At 46.6% G+C, this 26,101-nt stretch overlaps 1 protein-coding gene across 2 annotated transcripts in view; it reads right to left on the reverse strand.

The window, feature by feature from the left end:
• LOC135898570 (actin-related protein 2/3 complex subunit 3-B-like) overlaps positions 1–24,759 on the reverse strand; it is a 90,720-nt gene extending 65,961 nt beyond the window's left edge. Inside the window, exons 1-4 of one of the 2 annotated variants that reach the window (XM_065427606.2) lie at positions 24,638–24,759; positions 18,212–18,313; positions 8,052–8,125; positions 3,826–3,915 (exon numbers count right to left, since the gene is read on the reverse strand). In XM_065427606.2, the coding sequence (XP_065283678.1) occupies positions 3,826–3,915; positions 8,052–8,125; positions 18,212–18,254 (207 nt within the window). In that variant the 5' untranslated portion in view covers positions 18,255–18,313; positions 24,638–24,759. Of the gene's footprint in view, positions 1–3,825; positions 3,916–8,051; positions 8,126–18,211; positions 18,513–24,637 lie in introns of those variants that run through there. The other variant, XM_070534602.1, reaches the window with a different exon arrangement.
• Between the last annotated feature and the right edge of the window lie 1,342 nt (positions 24,760–26,101).

The raw sequence follows: 26,101 nt of genomic DNA on the forward strand, positions 1-26,101 counted from the left end.
TTTTTTACTGCTTCCCAACCTCTTTAACGTTATATTTCGAATATCATTTATCAGCTTTGACAATTCAAGGAATTCTATCAGATCTCTTCAGTTAGAGACACTTGCATGCTTTGTCGTTTCTTTATTAAGTCCTTTGTTTCATGGGAGCTAAAGACTACCTATTTGTTGCCTTAGTGCTTTTCCTCTCACTTTGACTGCTGCTTCTGAAATCAGAAGCAGCAGTTAAAGTGAGAGGAAAGTTTAGGAGAGTAGTTACGATTTCTTTTTATCAACCTTTACAGTTCAGCCAATTTCACCTGATCTCTTGAGTTAGATACTTTCGTCCTTTGTAATTTTTTATTAGTTCTTTTGTTACGTGGTCGGGCTTACCTAAATGTATTGTCTTGGTGTCTTACCTCCAACTTCACTAGCGGCCTCAGAAATTACTCCATACGATCTAATTCGTTATCTCTGTTAGCTTCATTTTCATAGAGCCGCTTATTCGTCCGCGAGCACTAGCCTGTACTCATCGAGGGCCGAATTCGCGAAACCTCTCAGTTTGTCACCGCCCGCCGCCTTCGCTAATAATATGTCTAGCTACAGAATTGTTTAAAATTCTGCCTTACCAACTATCCCAGCGTAAAAGCGCTGTCTAAATACAGGCTCTTCTTTTCCTCTGACTGCTTTCAGGTGGGCCTGTTTCCTCTAGACTTATTTCGCTCGTTACGTCTTCAAATTGAGAGCAATCCTTCACCTCACTAACATAATTATGATCACTGCCTGTAGCCTTCCTAACATTTCTACGGGGTTATTTAACATGCGCCTAGTGTGCATTTCGCTGCCATGGAAATGAGGCCGCCCTGCATGGTCGGCAATCGAACCCGCGACCTCGTGCTCGGCAGCGTGACGCCACAGCCGCTGGGCCACCACGACGAATCCTTTTTTAGCCCGAATCCTAATCGTGGCACTCGGGCGTTTCCGCATCTGATCCGTCTCACGGTCTCGAGTCGAACCTGCAACCTCGCGCCTTTTTCAGCAGACAAGCGGGTTCTGTACAGTGCGTGTCGCGGCGCTATTAACTTTGTCAGCGCTGTGTGTATAGCCGCCCCCGACCCTTAACCTAAACAAACTTGCTCGATTATCTGCTCTTCTGATTGTTCGGAAGCATGGTTGCTGAGGTTGAAACTACAATCCTAGTCGTTCTAAGAACTGTTCATGACTTGCCGGTCGCATACGCTTGTGCGTCCGTGATCAAGATTCGCCCGAGTCTGTCCATGCGGTACCTGCGAGGTCCATGTATATAGGTCGTGAATCTTAGCACCAAATGTTTCGCCAGAGATATAATTTGGTGGTGCACGATTGAAGCGCGACTAGATGAGGGGTGGACAAACACTGAAACTAGGAAACCTATGTAAAAAGAAACGTTCGAAAATTTTAACTCAAAATACTGTCATACGAGTAACCATTCCGTTTCAAATAGCTTTGATCTACTAAAACAACAAATGTTAATTTTTTTTCTATTTAACAATTTATTATTTCGTTTTTGCTGACCCCTACCCACCAGTGATTCTGGCGCAAAACTTGGCAAGACTGTGCGAACCAGCTGTTATGTTTTACGGGATGGCGTTGCTCACTTGAACACGGTGGTTCAAGTGAGTCTGGCATGCGCTGAACTTCAAAGTTTGCCTGGCCTAGCGCACGGCGTTCACTGGCGAAAGGTGTCAGTGCAGTTTTTTTTTTATCGCGCAAACTCACTCTGCGGCATCCGACGCGCTGTGTCTCGTCGTGGCGATCAATTCAGAAGGCTCCCCGAAGAAACGCCGCGCCGTGTTCGTTCACTCTCCTTAACACAGGCTCTGCGTATCCCGCGGACAGCAAAATTAGTAAGTAGAATGCTTGCTAAATGATAATGTGGGGCAATGTTGTCTGATAACGGTTGGATGTGTACATGTTGTGGCCTAGAATTGCGAATGATTCTGTGAAAAAGTTTCGCGTATGTTGCTATATATTACGACTGTGTACTGGCCATAGCACTTTTCATCCATTGAAACATGTTTTGTTTGGTCAGTCATATCCGTTGCATTATTTTAGAAGAATTATGTTCACATTAAGACATACTTTCCAATAGTTTAATGACACGCTGGTGCTTCAGCTGAAGCGAGTCGCAATCTCGCCTTAGCCTCAAAAGAAAAATAACTGGTGGCGTTGCGGTCGACATGCCGGACGCTAAAGAAATTCAAACATCGCGCCAAGCAGCATAAGATCTTGACCTCACTGCAATTACCGGTTCTGACGTCACTTTTTGTTTTCTTGTTTTTTGCTTGGACATTTTAGTAGCGAATTCGACTGAACAATGACAAAGAGCGCTTACAAACGAGAAGATACGTAGATTCGGCCTCAGTTTTGTGAATGTGCACCTTGGGACCTAATTCACGAAGCTTTTGTTTCGTAGTTGCTCTTTGCCATTGGCCGGTCACCTTCGCTAACACTATGTCCAGCGCCGATTGGCTGTAATTTTTTTTGTTATGAAGAATTCTAACAGCATGCTGTTAGTTGTCCCCCCGATGCGTAGGTGGCGACGGTTGCAATGAGCCGCCATTTACTTGACATGTGGGCTTCTATGGAAGCCTCGCTACCAGTTTACATATAGCTTGGCACCTGTTTGAAAATGAATTCGAGTCTGCAGAACCGTGAACGCAGTTATTATGCTAGCACGTTTTTCAAGGACAGACACTGGCCTATAGCGGAGGCATTATTAACAAAGGCGACAGGCCAATGAGAAATAGTTCTTACGAACTGCGAGCTCGTGGGCTCAGCCTTATGAATCAGGGTTCGTATGCAAAAAAAAAAAAGCTCTTGCGCTAGAATTCCTCATAAGAAAAAAAATTACAGCCAATCGGCGCTGGACACAGTGCTAGCGAAGGTGACCGGCCAATGGCAAAGAGCACCGACGAAACAAAAGCTCTGTGAATTCGGTCCCAGGGTCCATTTTGAGAAATATGGGGCCGAGTCTTCGTATCATTTCATTTGAAAGCGCTCTTTGTCATTGGTCAGTCGAATTCGCTACTAAAATGTCCAGTTTCAAGATTGGATGGAATTTTACCTCACGAACAATTCTAGCATAAGAGCATTTAGGGAATACGAGCGCTGTTCTTATAACTGTTCGTAACATTAGCTGCCAGCCAATCGCGACGTTGGACGTATCAGCGAAGGCCAATGGCAAAGAGCACTTACGAACAAAAGCTTTGTGAATAAAACCTCGAAGCAGTATTCACGATACTTCGGTTGCCTCATTGGACGGAATTAGGGCGTGCACCACGTACGATAGCGATTGGCTTAATTAATAAGGAGGTAATCGCAGCGTTGGCGGTCAGTCTTGGGCGGCACTAATTACGCAAGATACAATTGTACAGATACAGCTTCAAAATGACGAAGCCTTCTTTTAAGGAGAACTCCTCGTTGGCGGTTCTCCTTTGCCAGTATAAATACATTAGCTGTCGCGTTTGGTCAACAGGATTTCTTGCGAACCGTTCTAGCTTTATGACGACGGGTCTTTACGCGCGTCGCATACCGATTTTTTTCTGTGTGCGTTGTCATGGCGTATAGAAGTAAATAAAGCCTACAACGCTTTTACAATTACAAACGTTGTCTTTAATAGGGACGATAAATGTGATCACTCGTGACCGTATGATGTGATGGCACGCGAAGAAAACGAGACTCGCACCCATGTTTTGACACAGCAGGGTTGGGGCACGACGATGTGCTCCCTTCACTCTGCATGCTGCGGCTGTGGAGCTGTGATGAAACAAAACAAAAAAAAAAAGAAAGAAAACGACGTGTACTCACTCCAGAAATCCGGCACTTCGTTCCATCTGCGGCTTTGCGGTTGTTCGCAGACACACTTCCGTTGCATATCACCATGCAGTTGCTGTCCGCCTAGTGTTGTTGTTGAAAGAGAACAAATAAGGAAGTGAAAAGAAATGACTCTTAGGGGGACTCTATGCAACGTCAGTGCGCTGCCACCACGCGAAGTGCACGGAATGTAACGAGTATAGTAAGCTTCGTGCGTTGCAGTCGGGTGGATGGCGATTTCTCCTCTCTCACGAAACTTCCTCTACCTTGCGGGCTTCCGCAGAACTTATTTGCCACTTTCAGTGCCCATGCGCTTCGATTTCTCGAATAATTCGCCCTCACGCTACGATCTGTATCGTATGGTAGAGCGACCGCCCCGGAAATGCGTTGTTCCCGGTTTCGAACGCCGGACCAGGACAAACATTTTTTTTCAACTGCGAATCACTTTTTCTGAGAAACGCGTGAGGGTATCTTTTGCAGCTTCGTATCCTTTGTAATTTATCCATTTTATTTTTGGGTTTAAGCTGTATACGCATAAATTTGGGGCCGTCAACACTGCGTGAGAAGGTAAGCAAGTAACATGACGTATTTTCAACTTTGTGTTATCCCTGTAACGTGTATGCAGTCAGGCAGTCAGAACTAATATTTATGCGCCAGAAAAAGACCGTCAGCAAAGAAATGAAAAAAAAAATTGCCGTCTGCTTGAGTTATCCTAATCATCTACCTGAGCCTTGAGGTTGTTTGCCGGTGACTTACACATTAAAATAAAAAGCAATCATTGAACAAAAGCAAGTTATCAAACGTAGAAACACTCACCCGACAAGCAAGTAACCATAGCTATCAGTCTTAATTATGGTGAAAATAGAAAGCCGAGGTGAGTCGGTTGTTAACTGGGCATTTTTACCAGAGTGTGCTGTTAGTGGTCATTTAAATCTTGATAGACTACACTCAATGCTAGTTGATTTAGACGCGTTCTTCGGTGACACTGAAAATGCGTATGTGTCCTAATGGTCTTCATAAACTTTCAACGGCCGTTCTAACGTGCCATTAACCAGGCAGAACCAGCGGCTATGTCTTGGCAGCCGAAAAAGAGAGCAAGTAAAGAGAAAACAAGCAATAGGAAGTAACAACGCAGTCGAATGAGAATGTCAAATTAATTTAGCAAATGTCTCGTGACCACGCAGGCTTTCGCATTCATCCTCTTTAGCGTATGCTAAAATGACTTTCAACTTATGATCAAAAATTTTCGGGCTGCGCCTACTTCGCTTATCGCGCACGCGACGTTACAAAACCGCGAAAGATACACCACGTCAAAGCGACGTGTACGTACTACACATGCACTTATATGCCGAACAAAAATGGAAAATTTTCGGACTTTATTTCGGAGCGGAATTCTTATCACAGAAGGTGAATTGTAGGGGCCGACAAGCTCAGTACAACATATGTGTTGCGCGTTCATGAAATTTGTTTGTTTGTTTGCATTGTGTTACGCTAGGTGCCACTGCTTAAGTGCTACTTGTGCATGCCTTGAGTATGTACACGAGGTGATCCTTCTGCATGTATGCAGGCCTATGCTCGATTATAGAGCGCAGCTCTTGGCGCCTGTTCCTGGGTAACCAAGTGAACGAGCACGGCATCCCTCGTAACCGAGTGAACGAGCACAGCGAAGGATGAAAGAGCGAACGCGGAGCGCAGCGGGGTGATGAAAGACGGCGACAGCGAAGGGAGCGCGAGGAGCAAAGAAGAGGCGAAGGGTGCAGCGGAACCATGAGGCGAAAAGCGGAGGAGGAGGGTATGGCGAAAGCGTGAGAAGAAAAGCATAGTGCCGCGCAAGACGGGCTCTGCGGCAACTATGGCTACCAGATGCCGCCATACTAGCGCGTGTCGTCTGTTTACTGATGACGCCACCGATACCATATATGGAAACAAAGCGCTGCATGAGCGGAGGTTTGTCTGAGGCGGCTGCTGTGGATCGCGCCCACGCGTCATCTACACGCTGTCTCTCGCGATATCCCGATTAGAGAAGCAGTCACGCCACTCTTCCCTCAGTTTGCAACGTGCCGCACGAGAGAGATTGTCCGCGCCAGCCAATATATCACAAAATCGAAACACATATAGAGCTGCGCCCGGATTACGCACTAGGAATTATCGTAAGCGTCGGTGAATTTTATGTGGGTGTCTTCAACATTATGCTACTCTAATAGTCAGACAGTGTGTGTTAGGGGGGGGGGGAGGAGGGGCGTGTCACAAAAGTGGCGGTATGCCTGCATTCTTCTTTCGTACCTTTCGTACAAGTATAATATGCGCCCTTATAGATTCTATTCGCTCTGCGTCGTTTATGTGTTACGTCGAACACAGCAGTACACTAGCCAAAGTCGGCATGTCTTTTTTTGTTCTATTTTATTCTCTTGGACGCAAGGTCATCCATAGCACAGCCAAAGCATTAACTTGAAAGAATGTAAGTTTTGTCTGCATAGCGCTTTGTCTTTGTCGTTTATACTCTCCCTGGATATTTTTGTACCCTAAAAGGCTAAATACCAAACATTAAGGTTGCCTTGTGTGTTTGCTATCTTTTTTGCTCGTTTTAAAGTGACCCGTAGCAGTATCGAAAGTGTGATCCTACATGCCTGTTGTTTTGTTGTGTTTAATTTTTTTCTTGCTGCAAAGTCATCCCAGCTATAGCTGAAGTCTTAATAGTGGTTTGTTAATCCGTTTTTCTCCCGGCTACAACATGATTGCCTCGTAGAACTTAGAAGTGGCGGACGTGCTTGCTGTTTTGACTTTACATGAATGTGTGCGTGCCGTCCGGACCACACTCGGTCCCTGAGGCAGCGGTCGCGGGTGTCTGTAAGCCCTCCGAAGCCCGGTCGACCAACGAAACCTCAGAAGCGAGGCCAGCAGGCAGACCTATACTCAGTCAGTCTGCTTTGGGGTAACTGCTCGGTACCGCGCCGACAATCCCGCGTGCGTCCTCCCGACAAAACTGTCCCCTGCCCCATAAACACCGCCGTCTTCGAGTGCCGCTCTTCGTGTGGCGTAGTGGTGAGCGGAGTGTCGCTGCTTCCCCGTTAACCTTAAGTCTGTTTCGAACTCTCTTCCGCTAACTGTAACCAGATACACTGTAAATTCATGATTATCAAGGTTGATTGTTCAATTATATAACACGTTAGTTTATTTGGCCTTTCTATGTTGTCGCAATTTTCATGTATGTATGTTCTACTGATTGTCAACCGTACACGTTGAATTGTCAAAACGGGTTTTAACTGACTGGTAAACTCTGTTTCTGTTCACGTGATTTGAATGCATTCATTGCGTTTGCTACCGCCATATATATGCCGAGCTACAACTTCTAATGGCGTAGCACAGCTCACTGCCTCAACAGTCCGGAGATGAGGGCAGATACAGAACATATTCTGTACTCGTGTAATCCTGCCGTTACTTCTCCTTATTTCCCTTACCCTCTCCCTCCTTCCTGGAGTGCTTGGGTTCACTCGGGCTCGGCGGATCAACAATGGGCCTTAGCGGAGTAAGCACTCTTCTTTACTGGGTCTTAGTGCTGGCCTTAAAATAAAGTTTTTTTCTTATTCCTTTCGAGCATCAAATCCCTTGTCATTTCTCGGTGGCGATCTTGTGCTCACACCGGACTCGTTACAAGACCTTATGATGAATGGTTGCATTCCACGCGATAGCTAGACCTTTTTTCTTAAAACATGCCTTGACTGGAATGATCTGTTTGCCTCCTTAGTTAGCGCTACAGTCATTGATCGTTCCCGCGGATCACTCGTCAGCCATAATCTGAACCGCAGTACCGTTTTTTGCAAGCAAATCTGTCCCCAATGTGACGTATTATTTTCTTTTGTTTGTTGTGTATGTGCAACGAATTATTCCAGTTGCGAATAATTTAATTGAAATTGTTGTTTACTCGCTCGTTCTGTTCTCCTGTGCTATCTTGTATTTATTCTTTCCTTGTATATCTCAGTACAGCTTCTCCCTCCTCTGATGCATTTACAACCTTATGGTAAAACGAATAAATAAGTCGGACGAATGGACCAAGCAGCGTAAAGGTATAAATCTAGGGGATGGCAGTCAATCAAACCTGCACTTTCAAGTACGGTGCAATGCATGCGGTCGTGCGGATTGCAGCCGGACTCGCGCGTCGTGCGCTCGCTGTCAGTACGGCGCTTGGAGCGCAAAACGAGGTGGTGGCAGCGGGAACGTACCAGGAGGCCGTCGTTGTCGTTGCATTGCGTATTGCCCTTTCCGGCATCGCCATCTGCGGCATCGCTTCTGGAAGCTGCGAATACAGAGAAGGAACAGAAGGACGTTTTTAACTTCCGCCGTGCTGTACAGAACACTTGTAAAATCGCACCTACATCACTCGAGGGCTGGGCAAAGATACTTTGCAATTGTGTCATGATACGATACAAGATACTCGGGCAACAAGTGTTTGAGGAACAGATACAAGATACTGCCGCAATTATTGCATCCGATACGATACTTTCCACTGGCATCTTAAGATACTTCGATACATTCGCAAATTTGCTATTATAGATCTATACAAGGTAGCAGCTAATGTATGAAATCGACTAGACGCAAGACAACTCCATTCTTGCATTCTGAAGACTTCATAACAAAGCACCACGCAAGAGAAACTTCGATAACGACACTACAGCGGCATCAGCATTTGCGCGAAAGACGCCGCATGCAAGGCGTACGCAGCACACTACGGTGGCTACAAGCAAGTGTCATGGCACCGATGCAACTAAAAAAAAAATCAAGCAAACAAAAGGTCGGCTTCGCGCACACGTCGGAGCGCTTGCTTTTGTCGAGACTGCGCGTGCAACACCGCGTCACTCTGTTACATCCACGGGGACGCGCAGAGCTCATCGCTGGAGGGCTCTGGCTGAAAGATAAAAGAATGCCGCCTCCTTTAGTTTTATTCTGGTGGCGTAGTGGCAGCAGTGGCAGCTTGAGAAGCGGAGCTCAGCCAACGTTTACAGTACGGTTATGTTGCGATCTCGGTATTTTGTACATTAAGGTACAGGATACATTTTTTCATGTATCGGAAATACAGATGCTGATGCACGTCTTTCCAGACGTATCATGATGCAGATGCAAGATACCCAAAGGTTATCTAAGAGGCTATCTAAGATACATGTATTCTCGATACTACCAAGCATTGCTTCACTCTCTTCTTACCCTCCTTTTCTCCTGGCCCCAAATCCACCTATCCATCGAAAAAAAAATCGCGTCTCAATCTCCCCATAGGTCTCTGCTTTCCCAATGATTTTTCTCGAGTGGCAGAAGTGTTTCACTATAGAGAAATAATGCTTCGGCTCTCACGCCTTCCTCCGCGGCCCCCATCCCGTGAGCTGTCCGAAGTGCTCCGGCATCTACAGCTGACGTTCGCCACCTCTTGCGGCTCAGCCCAGGAATGAGGGTTACACGAATTGCTTATAGACTGCGAACAGATCCGACAAAGTATGCTCTTTTTTTCCCGACGGATGTTTGTCATAAGGGATAATAGTTGATGCGTGCTATATGTATGACATTAGGCAGCCTATCTATTTACTTATATATTTATATATTTATTTGTTCCAACTCCACTCGCACGTTCCAAGATATTTATTTATTATCTTTTCTTATCTACAGCACCATTAAGGTATTATTATATAGGTGGGGGGGGGGGGGGGTGGACAGTACTGTGACACATTCCTGTAGACATATAAAGACAGCAATGCAGACAAATACGAACACTTTATACTGCTTTGCGATAACTCGGGAGAACAAGGAAATCACCAGAGATACATAAAATTCTAATAAACCGTACACTACAAACATTCGTGCTCACCGAAAAAGTCCGAATACCTCCTGATCAAGTCCCGCAGAAGTAGCTGTCCCAGGGGATTACCATGGAGAAAGCGCTTCCTTGAACTTAAGGTCGGAGAACTTACCATCCCGGAGCGCCCCAGTATAAAAATATTGGGGCTAGACTTTCAGAACACGCTGCGCTGCGGGCTCATGTTAAAGAAACTCCAGAGAGCGACCAACTACACACTACAGCTCATTCGCCGGGTGGCTAATCGGCACCACGGCATGGGCGAGGGCGATCTTCTTCGACTTGTGCAGGCATACATAGCCAGCAGAACCATGTACTCGACACCATATGTCAAACTCGCAGCCACGGACTTAGCCAAAGTAAACACAATGACCAGACGAAACACAAAGGTAGCCCTGGGCCTTCCGGACCACGCGGCCACCGTAAGGCTAGATGCCTTAGGCATGCACAACACGATCGAGGAGCTCTTAGACGCTCACCACACAGCCCAAGTCCGTCGTCTCTCGCTAACCCCGGCTGGCCGCACAGTCCTCCGAAAGGTCAGTCTCGAGGCTATCCCCGAAGTTGCAGAGTACATGACGATTTCGCGAAAGGTCAGGGGCATATTTATGCCCCACCTCTACCCCGCAGCATGGACCCCGAGCTCCATCAAGGCCGTCGGCAGGCCCGTAGTGAAGCCATTTGGCGACGCTACGGCTCGCAAGATGAAGTGGTCTACACAGACGCGGCCAGACAGCCTCGCGGCGACCTCATGACCGCAGTGGTAGCGGATCACAACGGAGGATTGATAGAACACACAACAATCACGGCTGGCCGAGTGTTGGAAGCGGAGGAAACCGCGATTGCCATGGCCATGCATGCGGAAGCGAATACCGTCATCAGCGACAGCAAGCAGGCCATCGGCAATTTCGTCCGCGGTAGAATTTCCAAACACACATACCATGTCCTCAAACGACGCCCCCTAAGCGGCTTGAAAACCCTCGTGTGGACTCCCGCTCACGCGGCTGTGCCCGGCAACGCGTCGGCTCACAGTTTGGCTCGAGATCCCGCGCGCCGAGCCTCGTCCGCGGATGCGGACGGTGTGAATGAGGAGGAGAGACACGAGGAGAGACACGAGCCGTGTATGTTGCGCGGACTCGAGGCATATTCGCGCACTTTTAGTGTGTGATCTGTGCGGGGAGGCACTCAACTTGGCTCTTTGATGCACTTTTCTTTTGAAGTTCCAGCTTTAGAGCGGTACACCTTATGAAATAAAGAAAGGCGTAAATATATTTGTCTGATAACGAGGGAGGACCAACCTAACTTTCTTGGTTTTTCGGAGATCTTTTTCGCAAAATTATGATCATTTAAGATGTATTTAGCTGGTCATAGCTGTGTGCACTCCAGCTTCTCGACAATACACTTTGTGAAGGGGCCCCAGGCAATGCATGCGTATTCTGTGTTGCGGATTCAAGCAATATCTTTTGGTATGTGTTGTGTACATCCGTTGAAATCATGGATGCACTATGAGCCACAACTACATTTCTACAGTGAAGCTGTATATGGCTAGGGTTCCGTGCATTTTTGTTGTCTGTGAACGAAAACTATCCTCATCAATGGCTCATACCCCCGTAATCATTCACGCTCTCGTAAGCAAACAAAAAATGCAATGGCTCATAGCCCCGTAACGCCAGAGGCTACAAGCACTCAGAAAAGTGAAGCGAACCGTGCTTAAATTCTTTCTAATCAAGCATACAACATACAGAAGATCATGTCGAAAACTGCCATCATTATTGGCTCATACCCGGTAAGCAAGCAAAAAATGCAATGACTCATAGTTCCGTGAGGTTTATGGTTATTGACTTCGAGTGAATTAGCTGCGATGACATGTGGGGATGCGAGACTCTCACGCGTCCCCTGATATGTTGTTTTCTCGCACAGCTCCCGTCTCTTGTAATCCGGCTTCTCCGTGTGGCTTTACTGTGGCGGTCGGTATGCTCGCAGGGTAGCACGAGAGATGGCGCGAGTGTTTTTCTGTTAATGCCACCTAACGGCGGCATTACTTGGGCGCAAAAAGGATTAAGGCTCTTCCTCTTTGGCTCAGTGTCGGAAAGCGGCGCGGAGGTTCTGCGCGTGCGCCGATCCATGCTTCTGCGAGACCGTTTCGCGAGGCCTACCCGGAATGGACGAACACGATCGTTCGAACGCGCCACCGTTCGCGTGACCGTACGCGCGTATGACCAGGCGTTGGTGTCCAGCATGAGGCGAACATATTCGCTCGCTATGCGGTCGCGGTGATGAAAGGTGCAATAAATGCCCCCGTGATTGTTTGCACTACTGCGTTGTTGTTCCTTTGTCCCAAGAGCGCCGGTGAGAATCCGCACAGACACTACCCCTGTGATCGCTGTCGGCGATTTCAATGTGGATGTGTCGGTACAGAAAAGGTAGCGGTTTACGCTTTCCGTGTTGCAGACATATACCTTGCGATGCCATACCGATCCGGCCCAACCGACCAACCAGTGGCGTAAGTGCATCGATTTCACATTATGAAAGCATGTTATTTCAGTTGCGAGTGAAATAATGATCACCGATCAAGACAATAAATGAGTGTGCCTACATTTCATCACGATGACCACCCATCGATACAATAAATGAGTTCGTACCTTTGTTCAAATTAACAATGTCACCTCCGTTTCGTGTGCTATATGGCTTTGCTGGTCAACCACCTTCACAGAGTGGAATGGCTCTTGATTTTTAGGTATGTAGGACCCTCCACGCTTTCATATATATACCAGTGGCGTAGCCAGAAATTTTGTTCGGGGGGGGCTACGCCACTGGCCCAATATATATATATATATATATATATATATATATATATATATATATATATATATATATATATACATGTATATATACATATGAAGCTAAGCTTTAGCTCGGGTGCTCCTATTTAAGTACATGTAGAAGGGGAATTCGTTTTTCCCTGCAACCACTTCACCAAATTTGAGGAGGCTTATTGCATTTAAAAGAAAAATTTGAATTCTAGTGACTACTGGCTTCGAATTTTTCATTTAGGTGGTCAATTCTTTATTAAAAATTGGCCAAAACTGAAAATTTTCAGAAAACGACATTATCAAGTTTAGAACTCCGTGACTCAACAATGAAAAATGATATCACAATTCTGTGAATTGCATCTAATAGTACATCTACAGCGGACAAAATAGATATGTTACACATGAATCTCAAAAAAATTTAGTATTGTGAAAATACGGCTTTTGCAGAACCCTTGTACACAACGTGACCAATCCACGTAAGATACAAATTGACATAGCAAACTTGTCCGCTTTGACTGTTATAATAAATGCCGTTTACAGAACCATAATATCTGTTCTTCATGCATAGCTATTAGTTTGTAAACGTCGTGCTTCTATTTCTTCAAACTTTCGAATTTTCCAAAATATTTTAAACAAAAGTCAGGCCCTAAATCGAAGTTCTGTTTCCAACAGACACTAGGATTTAACTTTCTCTCTCAAATGCAACCAATTTCAATGAAAGAGATTAGCAGGATTATCTCAGAAAAGCGTTTCTGCGTTTTACAAGTATTTGAATAGGCCGCGTCGGATTCGGCCCGAGCAAAAGCTTCCTCTTAAACAATTTATCGGGGGATCAAATACATGAATAATAACTGCATTGTCATTTCCAAAGATGCTGCAAACGAATTCTTGAAAGCTACGCACTGTAAATACAAGTAAAATATGTATTTTTTCATAAAATATTATACTCGTATGTGCCAAAATTGTGCCCAACATAACTGACGTCAATGCTTCCATGTTTTTTTGTCTATTTATTAAGTAAAGAAAATATCACACGAACTTTAGAACTATATCAGTTCGAAACCAGGAAAGCAGTGCATGCCGCTGATATGAAAAATTAAAAGGCAATGAACTGAGCAAGTTGAGGACAAATATGTTAATGAAACTTTGTCATCCAAGAACCGTGCTTACATTCTTGTATATATGCAATGGCCAGTGAAAAATCTCAATGACGCTGTCGTTTGTTCCAATGTATTACGCAGGAGTAGCTGTCCCTTGTCGTGTATCGTGAGTAATTGCACCGAAGTTATAGTCGCGACAGAGAGCACGTATAAAAAGCAAGAGTTCTGCAAGATATATAAGGGCAAGTCAAATGAATGAGCCAACAACGGAATACTTTATTTAAAAGTAGTCTTCATGAGTATTTAGACATTTGTCCTATTGACTAACGAGTTGCGTGATTCCCGTCTTATAAAACTCCTTGGGTTACTGCTTCAAAAAGTCTGTATCTGGTTCCCTTGAGCTGTTTTTTCGGTTGCCCCAAAATGTATAAGTCGCAAGGTGACAGGTCTGAGCTGTTTGGCGGACGTTGCAGCGTTTCCCACTTGAACTTTGCCAGTTTTGTATTAACCACATAAGCGACGTGGGGACATCGATTGTCGTGGAACAAAGTGACCCCATTCGTCAATTTTCCACGTTGTTCGTTCTTGATTGCGACACGCTGCCGTTCTGGCGTTTCACAATATCGGAAACAATTGATAGCCTCTCAAGATTTAACAAATTCTATCAGTAATGGACCCTGTCGATCGAAAAAAAAAAAAGTCAACAACACCTTTTCAACGGAAATGATGGCCTTTACGTTCTTTGGGCGTGGTAAATTCGAATGTTTCCACTGTAAGCTTTGCCGTCGTGTTTCAGGCTCGTAGTAGTGGCACCAAGGTTCGTCCCCGATCACAGTTGCAAACAACAAGTCGTCATGCTCATTGTGATACCCGATCAGATGAGTCAAGGCAGCGCAAAACTTCTCCGTCTTCTCGCGATGGATAAAAATCTTGGGGATGCATTGCGCACCAAAGAGCCGATAACCGAGAAGCTCATGAATTATGGCGTGAACCGAACCGTGACTGATGTTCAGACGGTCTGCCAGTTTATCGATGCTTGTCCTCCATTCTTGTTTCAGCAGCTCATGAACCTTTAAAATTGTGTTGGGGGGTGATTGCACGATGGTTTTGGCCCTGTCTTGGAATGTCTTTGCAACGTCCTTTGAACCGTTTGCTCCAACGCTTCACAGTGGTCAATGAAATGCAGTGTTCAACGTACACGGCAGCCATACGGCGATTGATTTCTGTTTTGGAAGCACCTTCAGCTGTCAAAAACTTCGCGACACCGAGGTGTTCAACTTTTGAAGTGTCCATTATATGACGCAACCATATTCAACCCAGTGTATGAGAGCATTAAAGAACATTTATCTTCACACCTGCGTGTCGCTTTTGTAAATGAGGCATGTCGTTCTCCTACGCGCATGCCTCGCAGATAATGAACCGAACCATTATTGCGCGGTTAGGGTAGGCTCACTTCCATTTGACTCGCCCTCGTACATTAGAAATGCAAAGATACAATGGGATGTGCAAATGCGAAAATACCGCTTGATAAAGGACAAAAAAGTGTCACTGGAAACAAAGTTCACTGCATGTATAAACAAAACCTCGCAACAAGATATTTAAGTATACGTATAAGTCTCCAATGAGTCTATGTATGTGAGAAGAAGTAACTGTATATAATACGTCAAACAAGGCAAATAAACATGTTGCAGAATCATAGATTCACAGAATCCTACCTTCCGCCCCCATTCCATCCACTCCCCCCGATGTATTGCGCGCGACGGAAGGCGGCGCGCTTGCTCCCCGCTTTTCTCCTTTGCGCACACAAGACTGAGCCACCATCGTCGGCTCACCCATTCCACCTCCCCTCCTACGCTTTCACTCGCACATACAGCATGCAGCGCGTGGTCACGATGTTATCACCCTTGGACTTTATACGAAACATGAGGGCGATGGCAGGAATGTACCTGGAGTGTCCATATAATTGCTTTCGCAATAATATAATAAACGCATCCGGCAACTGAACCGTCCCGTCGCCCATTACTTTCCGCAAAAGAAGTATCAAAATTGAACTTTCACCATGCGACAATTCGCTGCGCCGCAACAATGTATTTTTTTCCTGTGAGGCGGAGGCACCGAAATGAAAAAAAAACGCATAGGAAATATGTTGGCCAGAATCTAATGCCTACTTCGGGCACCTAATGGGGCTACGGAAGGAATACTGAAGAAAACATGAGACGCTTGGTCCACTGAGAACCATACGCATACTGCTCAGTTTCCTACAGCGGCGAAACAAGACTTTCCGGAAAGGTTCCGCTCAAGGAATGCGGTGCAATCCTTCGAGTCCCCACAGTGATGGCGGCGAGCGACCATTGTTTTTTTTTATCGTCTGCTGGCCAGAAAGCGTCCAAAACTCTGTCCGGTGAAAATCCACTCGGCCAGAGCAAACCGAACGCGCACCGAAGTGCACCGCACGGTGGTCGGGGCCATACAAGAGAAAAACGTATGTGCTCTGGCTGGCTCTGGCAGCCCCGCGGGTAGGGTAGCGAGAACAAAAAAAAAAATTGAAGAGGCTCAATGTGTCCTCGCGAATAAAAGTCAAAGTAGAAAAAATGAATAAGAACGTAGTTACTTTGGCTGGCTTTAGTGTCTTCAATGGATGCTTTGGCGTAGATTTAAAAAAATTTGATATTTTTTTATGTGACATGACGGCACAAATGAACCACCCCAACGCTTCGTCTCATTGGACCTCGCTGCCTGCTTTGTCAACTTGTCTGCTAGTGTGTTGACTTGGCTTGTCTCGTTGTATGTTCCGATGTAAGACTTTAGAAAAGTCAATAGACCTTTGGCGTCAAATGTTTATAACAACATTAAACCCACAAAGTTCGGCAATTGAAAATCTAAAGCACAACTTTGGAAATGTCAATGCACCTTTCACATCAAGAGCTTATGAGATATATACCCATAAAGTTTCGCAATTGATATCCATGCGCTCCATAGATTCCGTGGCCTCAGTGAGATGCCGCGGCGAGCCCACTCACCATCAAAGCGCCCTTGAAACTTTGTGCTCGGATGGGACTGCTTGGCGTTATGTGACTCCCGGTGTATGGGCGTTGCCACGAAATCCAGCCCGAGTTTGCAATCTTCGCGGTTAAATGTCTTTTCGAGCGTCAAAAAGACATTGTAGACAAAATCCAGAGTGATTTCCGGCGCCGGGGGCCGCTTTGGTCGACGGTGCATGGACAGCACGAAAAAATTTCGGGGGGGGCTGAAGCCCCATAAGCCCCCCCCCTGGCTACGCCCCTGATATATACCCATATACTATGCCGGCAAGGCAGCCTGCTCGAATTAAAAATAAAATCTCTTGTGCCCTTCCACTCAGTGAAGGAGGATGACCAGCGAAGCTGTGTATGTGGGCCCCTTAATGGGCGAACTGCACATACACCGCGGTTCGGCCCGGCATTGCACTATCTTCGGCATGGGCCCACGTATGGGGAGTGCTTAACGCCTGCTTCACCTCCGCCGCGGGTCGGCCCGGCATGGCACTATCTCCAGGATCGGCCCACGTATGGAGAGTTTTTTGCTTACCACAACGACACGAAAATTTCTTTGGACAGTAGAGGTATATACAGCTTCGCTGTAAAAAACACAAATGGTGTCGAGCATGGCATGATGCGCTCTGACGTCCACCTGCACCGCCTATCAGCGGATGCTGCTGTTAATGGTTTACTATACTTACAACAGAAAGCAGGGCAAGTTCGTGTTTCCATTTCTAGCAGCGCAAGAAAATAAAAAATAAATAAACAAAGGAAACTAAAAAACGAATACAGTTCAAGGAACATTAAAAACAGAGAAATAAAGAAACCAATAAGTAAGAAAAATGCCGTTGTGAGCTAATGACTGACAGACAGCGCTGTTTCATCTTTTTCTGGGAATCTTGTTTTTTTTTTTGCTTTTATGATAGAAATTGTCGTCTGTCATTTCCTATATGTAAAGTATCATTTTACGTGGATCCTTGGTTCCTCTACGCTGCACCACATCCACTTGCACAAGACATCGATTGGCTGTAAGTCGTGCTAAAGAACTCGCCGCGGTGGCTCGTTGGATATATGGCGTTGTGCTGCGGAGCACGAGATCGTGGGTTCGATGCCCTGTTTCGGCGGCTAGCTTTCTTTGGAAGTGGATATGCAAAGACGCTCGTGTACCGTGCTTGGGGACATGGTAAGGAACCCCAGACATAATCTGCAGCTCTCTTAATCTGCAGTTAGGGTGTTCCTCGTAAACAACTGAGAGTTGTTGGCGCATTAAACGTCGTAATTTTACGCACTACAATGCATACCGATTGGCGCGCTTGCTTATTCCACTTATAATATCTGCGTGTACTAAATAGTTGTTGTTATACTCTAATGTCATCGAAAGTTCGTGTAAACGCCGTCGTTTATATATCAGTTACATTTAATCGTTCAGGCTGGCATCTTTTGTCGTCATCAGTGAAGCAAGGAGCGCGCTAGATTCTCCTTTGCAACAAGGAAACATGCACGCTTCGTTTCATTCACGCGAATTAAATCACGACTCAATCAATGGTCAGAATGTATTAGTAGCAGTTAGAACTCTCCGTGGCATGAAGCATCCGCCGAAGAGAAACATACCGAGGAAGAGCAAGGTGCACACGACGAGCACCGCTGAGGTCATGGTTGGAGCTGGAGCTTAGTTTCCTGCTTGATCCACCTGGCAAACGGAGGTGCGCTGTCCTGCAAAGTATCGGCGCAGTTTGTTCAAGGGTGCGCCACAGCCTAGCAGCTTAATATCGGTGCGACGAGTGGGAGTAACATGCTGTTACGTGACACTGTTGGACTCTGGTTTGCAGCTTCGACTGTCACGCGGTTGAAAGCGCAGGAAAGGAAGTGAGTGTTTTTGCCGCTTGCAAATGCGGGTGACTGGAGCGTATCGGTGTGCGCGCGCGCGCGTGTGTGTGTGCCACGGGGGAGCGTTGAGGACGCACGTAACAAACACGCGCACGCTCGGTTCCTGGACGGGAGTTGCATTAGAGAGCGGCAGCGTCGAGTGGCTTCCGGTCCTCTCGCCGTTTCCCAAAACATCACGCGAGTCCCTCTGGGATGCGTAAAGAGCCCCGTGCTTTAGCGCTGCCTCGTAAACTGCATAACACGTAGTATATACGGCCTGATAGGCAAACTTTGCCCATAATACCAGAGTAGATCGCGGCATACCGGAGGCTGAGGATCATTAAGTCAAATTAGCCCGAAACGAGGGTAAGAGATATCAGAGTGATGGCAACAACAAGGGGATGCCTGCCCACATTGTTTGGCTTCCGCACTGACAGGTATCATCGAACACCTGCTGTGGTCGTGCCATGACCTACACCAGTTCCGCGACCGCCACCTGTATACAGTGGGTATTCATCCCATGATACCATCAAATTGTGATGTTTGCCATCGTGGACCGTACTGACGTATATTGCCGACACCGGCCAGCATTTGTACATAGGATCACTTAGAAATCTAAAACAGAACATCCAAAACAGAAATAAAAGGACTTCGACCACTTTTGTTAGGTTAAAGAATGAAACTAAGGTAAAAGGCACCCACCTCCGGCCGGGATCGAACCGGGAACTTGTGCGTGCCACGTGTGGCCTAAATATGCCCTCAAGTTATACTTTCTCGTGTGTGCACGTGGGTATTTATAGCGTAATCTTCGGATGTGTTAGCCATCGGAGGATCAGGAACACCCAAGCATATTTCAATGATCACTTTTACATTTTACTGATTCGTACCTAATCGCACTTAACCCTGTCTGGGTCGAGCAGCTGAACTAACAACAACCTTCAACAGCACAGTATTCCTCCAACGAAACCACTTTTCTGTGGGGTTAATGAACAGGCAACCACGAAGCTTTAAACAAATAACACATAAAGATTTTATTTTATTTATTTGGTGATGTCAGAAATGTTGGCAATTTTCGTCACCCGCTTTTCCACAAGTTTTGAATGTCAGACGATTATACCGAAATAACACAAGGATATGAGCAAATATAAAGCTATACGCACACACGTACACTCAATGACGATCACTTACGTCAGCGTGACTGAATTGTAGTGGGCGCGACAGACATTTCGTACGATGTATCCATAAGTGTACAGGCAGAGAAAACAAACGTAAGGACACTTGTAAAAGCAGCGCATAACAACAAACAACGAAGATGAGGAGCCGGTGGGTGCAGGGCTGTTTCTATAGCAACATAAATTTTTATTGCAAGCACGAAAATAAGTGCACCGCTGGGTCACACGTGACAAAAAGGCGCCAAGAAGCTACAGGTGCGTATCAAGGTGACCAAATTTACGTGCTGTTCAGTGCAACGAATGGCCTCACGACACACTCGTCACCTGACTTATGCACGAAGCCTAGTCCTTTTCTTCGTCTTTGGTCGTTTCGCGCTGTTGTAACAAGTACGGAATGCTAACACGCTGAACGCATGATTCTTTTCAATGTAAGGATACTGGCACAATGAATACAAAAATGGCGAGCAAATACAAGATATACATACTCAAAGATACACATATGTAAATAACTCAGCAAGCAAATGTACGAATAATTGATGAATATAGAAAATAGAAAAAGAAACTACAAGACTTAAGCGTTTCCACGCTGTTCTTAAGCGCTGTCAAGCACTCGCAGTTTGACAGTGTAACGCTTGTTACACTTGTGTTTTGTAAGCAACAATTAAATTAAGTTGTGGCGTTTAAGTGCCGAAACTACGATCTGATTGCAAGGCCTGCTGTAATGGAGGACTCCTGAATAATTTTGACCGCCTGGGGTTTTTTAATGTGCACCTAAATCTAAGTACATGAGCAGCTACGCAACGAGGCGGTGGAACGCGTTTTACCGAATGGCACAAGCCGTGCTGTGACAGTTATGCAAATTCGTTGAGATCCAAGAGGTTATCGGGCATTCAAGGCTTCGCGAAACGATTGGAAGGAAACGGGACGCTGGTGAAGAAGCCGCCACTGTGGTAACGCACGAATTGGAGGAAGCACGCGGATTTCTTTTTGGGCTGCTGTAGAGTTGATGTGAACTTGAAAGTTGTAAAGTTAGTTAATCATATTGACACTATGAGAAAACAACCACGAAAACAAAAGCGATGATTAAAGGCGGCGCTATAGGTATCGCAAAGGAAAGGTGCCCTTTTTTCATCTTTTTTTTAAACATCATTATTCGCTTTCTTAGGCAACATACAATTGCTAAATTTTACACATGCGATTGATTTCCTGCAGTCGTGAACCCCAACAGAAACTCAGTGATGGAGTCGTTAGCCCGTGTAGACAGAGCACTTCTGGCGGGGACGGAGCAGCGGCAGATAAATACTGTCGAATTCATTATGGGCAAAATATGTTGCCTCACGGTGAACGGGCAAAGCGTTGCGCAATCTTGGGAACATGCTAAAATGCCTCAGTAGATACCCCTGACCACTCTTCTATACATAAACCTTGTCGTATATACCTGAATTGCATTTCATCCGCCGTGGTTACTTAATTAGCGGCCGCATTTCCATGGGGGGGGGGGGGGGGGGGGAACGCCCGCGTACTTGGATTTAGATACATGCTAAAGAACCCCAAGTGGTCCAAATTATTCCGGAGCTTCCCGCTATGGCATGCCTCATAATCAGATCGTGGTGCTGGCACGTAAAATCTCATAATCTAATTAATTTTAAATTACCTTCCAATTTTAAATTTTAAATTAAATTAGGATTACGAAAGTCGGGCCTCTCGGTTAACCCCCTTTCTTCTCATTCGCTGGGCACTGTGTACGTTTCCGCCGATTACTACGACTAGGCGACATTGCCCTTTGTTACATTTGATTATAATTCGCCGCGCCACGATACCGCCGGCTGTTGACAGTTTCTTCTTTTTGGCCGTTATCCGATGCTACCCACGGACACCTTACTACCTGCCACTTTACATATACCATCGAAGCACGCGCAGGATGCGATCGCACGGGCAACCGCTGTGCGTCATATTGCCGCAACCACCTTACTATGTCGCAGGCGCCACTAAAGTTCCGTTACGACTGCCGTCGTATAGGGATGTGCCTATTGCTTTCCTGGTGCTCCTCTACATGAGCGCCCACTCGAAGGTTTGGTTTTTCAACGAAGCTCCTACTACGCTACAACGCTTCCGACCGCGTTCTGCACCAAGTCACTGACGAGACTTGTATAAGATTGATCCGGTCAAGCCAGCGGAGATATATCTGCGCCCGTCCAGGCTGATGCCGTTCATGTTGCTCTGCTTAACGCCGTATAACGCGTCTGTTGATGCTGCGCTCCGACCCGCCCGTGTGGTGTGTTCGACCGGGGGTAATGGCGTGAGACAGACGAAGAAGATGGCAGATTAGGCCAGCGCCACGACGAGGCTATTGCTATTCCTAATTTACCTTATAATGAAAAAAAAAATCTATCAACATACACTTTTGTGTTATATGTCCAGCATCGGGATTGCCTGGAATTCTCTCTTGTATACGAATAATGCTAGCATGAGAGCCTTTTGTGAATATGGGCCCAGCTCCTTTGTTTTTTCTTTCTCTGCGCCAAAGAATTTGTGGTCGGTCTGAATCCTGTTCGCGTGTTTCAAACCGGCTTGCTGCGCGCCGGAGCGCTCTGTCGCTCTGCCAAATTAATCGTTCTGTCGCGTCATTTCCGCTGCTGAAATAGCGAACGTGTCTGGTTTTAGCGCTTTATTTAAGCATTGGGCGCACGACACTGGGCTTACTTTATTTGTTTATTTTTTCGCGACGGTTGTATTTTGTGCTTATGTGAGGTTCTAGGAGCACTTCCAGGGATCACGGACGGCAGAAATAGGCGACGCTTAAGTCATCTCAATATCTTGATATAAATATAAATAATCAGTAAAAACATTGCATACCGTTTCTGTAAACGACCGCGCGTGACAGCTTTCGTGAAGAGCGGGTACGAAGCACATTGGGGGGGGGGGGGGGGGGGTGTTTACACTGGCAGGCTCAGATTGGCGAAATCCAATTCGCTCGCTCAAGGATTCGAACGGCTACTGCATATTGACCAGTGAAATCCTTAATTTTCTACAGCGACTGGTCACTGGTGGTTATGGATCGTGTTAAATTATTGTTCCCTCAAAAAATTCGCAGCCAATCGCAATAAGTACAGTCGGCGTCAAAAGGGCTTGCTTTTCCTTCATTGCTTGATTGGTTCGTGCGGTACCCCATTTAACCGGCTTGAATGCGGATGACGCACGTTCAAAAGGTATACGTGGTCTTGAAGGACGAAGCTGCAAGTGTGGCCAGTGCTTGTCTGCAGTTTTGTAATGAAAATGAACAATCTAACGTATGTTACTTTTCCTCGTGCTGAAATGTTAGATATCTGACATGGGCAAACCAGGCACTGTAAGCGTAAAGTAAGCGCTATACAGTAAATTCTACTAACCTAACGGGATCGAAAGAACTCAGCGAACCAGCGAGATCTACGGCTTCGAATTAACTGCGACGGCAGAAGGTTGTCATAGGGGTTCACCACCATCTTATGGTGATGCTAGCCGTAAAAGCAGCTGTACGACGCATACTATGCAGTCTTCTGCTTGCAGGTCTTATTCAAAAACATGATATAAAAAAAAAATTCACGGGGTGCCTTAAATCTCGCTTCCTTTTTTAATTCATTATTGGCCACATTTGTCCCTCTGACATCCTGTAGCCTAACTCGACGAAGAAGCGATTTCCGTCTGAATGCAGTTTTCCTTCCCGTGACGTAACACTATAATTATGAGCCGTCAGCGGTACAAATCTCGGCTAAGTTCAGCCGCCGTACTCATTACAGTGATGTTAAGAAATTCGTCTAAACACGTTTGCAGTCACGAAAGGCTCCCACAAAGTTTTGCGTCATGATCCCATTTCACTTACTTACAGGGCCACTTCTCGGGAGAAAAAATAAAAAAAACATCGGCGGAACCCAACTCACCATGGCTGTCGCTGGTAATGCGTTTAGCATTGAATCAATATAGCGACACAATGTATCGCCACCGTCGAAACGAGTTATGCATGAGGCGTGTGCTGAAGCGGTGCTCCTCTTTCGCGCTTGCCTCAAAGCACTCGGCGCCATCTAGCGCCGCCGCCGCGAAGCCTGCGTCTTGCCTCCGAAATGCATGGCGCGCCGGTGCAAGGGAACGCTGACGATCGCATCATTCGGAAACCGAGCTCCTCTCTCGCGCTTGCTTCTGGACACGTTGAGCCATCTAGTTGCGCTGCCGAGAAGCCCGTGCGTGGCCTCCGACACAAGAAGCGTGGTGCGTCGGTGCCTGCGAGCGCTGAGTATTGTTCCCTCACTTGCCGCACACTGTTACGATTGGCGTTTAGCACTGTTGTACCCGGCATCCCTTGTCGACAAATGATGTTTCACCTGCGAGTGTGCAGCTATGAAATAGCCTTCACGCTGCACCGTCGTTTTCTCAGGACCAGGGAGCTGGCGACTAAATCAGCGTCACAAAACTTGACCCGTGAGACGAGTGCCCGTCTGTACTAGACTGGACCCGACATAGAGTGTGGAACGCAAACAAAAGAGCTCATTTCGAGGCGCCAACAGCCGCCGCCCTTGTGGAAGCAATGACTACCGCGAGGACCACTCCACTCTCACCCTGACAAGCGGACCGTCACTAATGGCTGACTAAATTATAAAAGGGGCCAACGTCGAGGACTTCCGCGGGAAGGACTTCGACATCAAGTGCCACGTCGTTGCCTCGTATGCGGGGGCGATCGTGCAACATTGGGAGCGGAGTCCGGCGGAACGATGCGACGTCATGGGTGGGATTTTGCGAGAGGTTCAACGATTGTGATTGACGGAGAACAGTGAATTTCCCCGACAAAAGAAAGGGGAAAAAAAGAAGTGCTTAAAAAGCTGATGACAAGTTAGATCACCTGAACACTGTACCTATGAAAGCTTCCCTCATTTTCTGTGCCCATCTGTCAAAACGTAACGGCACAGCCTACGTCTGCTCTTTGCCACTGGCCGCGATTTGCGTGATAAAAGAATGAAACCAGACTTACCTGTTGCACGTATCCTGCGTGGCTTGACTACGTGTGTACCAGAAGGACGCCTAGGTAGTGGTGGGCTTCCAACGAAGTGATCTAACCTTTTTATGGCGTCTCCCCTCTATCCAAGCACGCACACAAGAATCGTGTCCACCTGACACCCTCGCTCTTTCCTCAAGACGTCGACGTGGAAGCTTACGTCGCGAAACGCTCGCGTCACCCGTGCTTCGCACTGCAATCTCGCGAAGCACAGCAGATACATGCAAACATATATAGCTTTAGGCTCCGAGGCATTCCGGAAGCTAACCCTTGCCCCGCGTGTGTCAACTTGAGGCGGCAACGATGATGGCTCAGCATTCGTGGTCAACAGCGCCTACGAGGAATATGCACGATGCGCTTTGTTTTACGCATGGTTTGCCCGTGGATAGACAAAAGAACTGACTTATTTTAAGCGCTGCTGCGGCGAGCAACTCGAGTGATGAATAATTCCGATAAACGGAACATTTTATTTATTTTTTTTGGTCTGCCGTGCATTACGCGGTCCCGTGGATGCCGCTGCTTGCATGTACACCTCACATAGCTCATGCAGTGCAGCTGAACCCATCTCTCTACAAAAATTGCTAGAGCGAACTCTGGTGCTGTGGCCGTTCAGCTACCCCGGGAGCGATGCATATTACATGGATTCGTTTAATCGTTGTGTCTGCAGCTTCAGATGTTCTTAGGGTGTCATTCATTATGATTTACATTTCTAATTTTCCGAGTAATCAGGGTTTTCTAAATGTAGGAAGGCAATCACTTTCTGCGCACACGCGTAATCAATGAGGCATTGTTGCATTTACAACATAATAGTTTGTTGAATATTATCAATTCGCAAAGTCACAAGGCCGTCTGAAGAGGACGAAGCTTAGAGAAATCCATGTACGGCCCATCATTCGTTACCGTAGCACTAGTGTCTGCCCTGGCAATTTTCACGGAAAACTCTATGGCCTAAACTGCGAGTCTCATAATCAAATTTAATCAAGTTAATTGTATTCTGGAGTTTTACGCGCCAAAAGCACGATCTCATTATGAGGCACGCCATAGTGGGGGACTTCAGGATTAATTTTGACCACCTGGGTTTCTTCGACGTGCACCTAAATGCGATATAGAAGTACACGGGCGTTTTCGAATTTCGTCCCCATCAAAATTCGGTAGCCGTGGCGGGGATTTGGTCCCGCGACCCCTCGCTCAGGGGCACAACGCCACAGCCACTAAGCGAGCTCGGCGGGAGCTCGATCAAATGGGTGGAGCGAGTTTGTGCACCGGGTGCGTGACGCCGCGCTCGTTTTGGCCGTGTACAGGCGCGTGATGAAAACGCGGGGCCCGATTCCCGAAGCTTTGCTGTCGTAAATCCTGCTTGCCAATGGCCGGCCGCCTTCACGGATGCCGCTTCCAGCATCACGACTTCCGGGCATCTGCTCTTACGAACAGTACGTTCTA

The sequence above is a fragment of the Dermacentor albipictus genome, chromosome 2 (assembly GCF_038994185.2).
Source record: "Dermacentor albipictus isolate Rhodes 1998 colony chromosome 2, USDA_Dalb.pri_finalv2, whole genome shotgun sequence".
NCBI classification, from domain to species: domain Eukaryota; kingdom Metazoa; phylum Arthropoda; class Arachnida; order Ixodida; family Ixodidae; genus Dermacentor; species Dermacentor albipictus.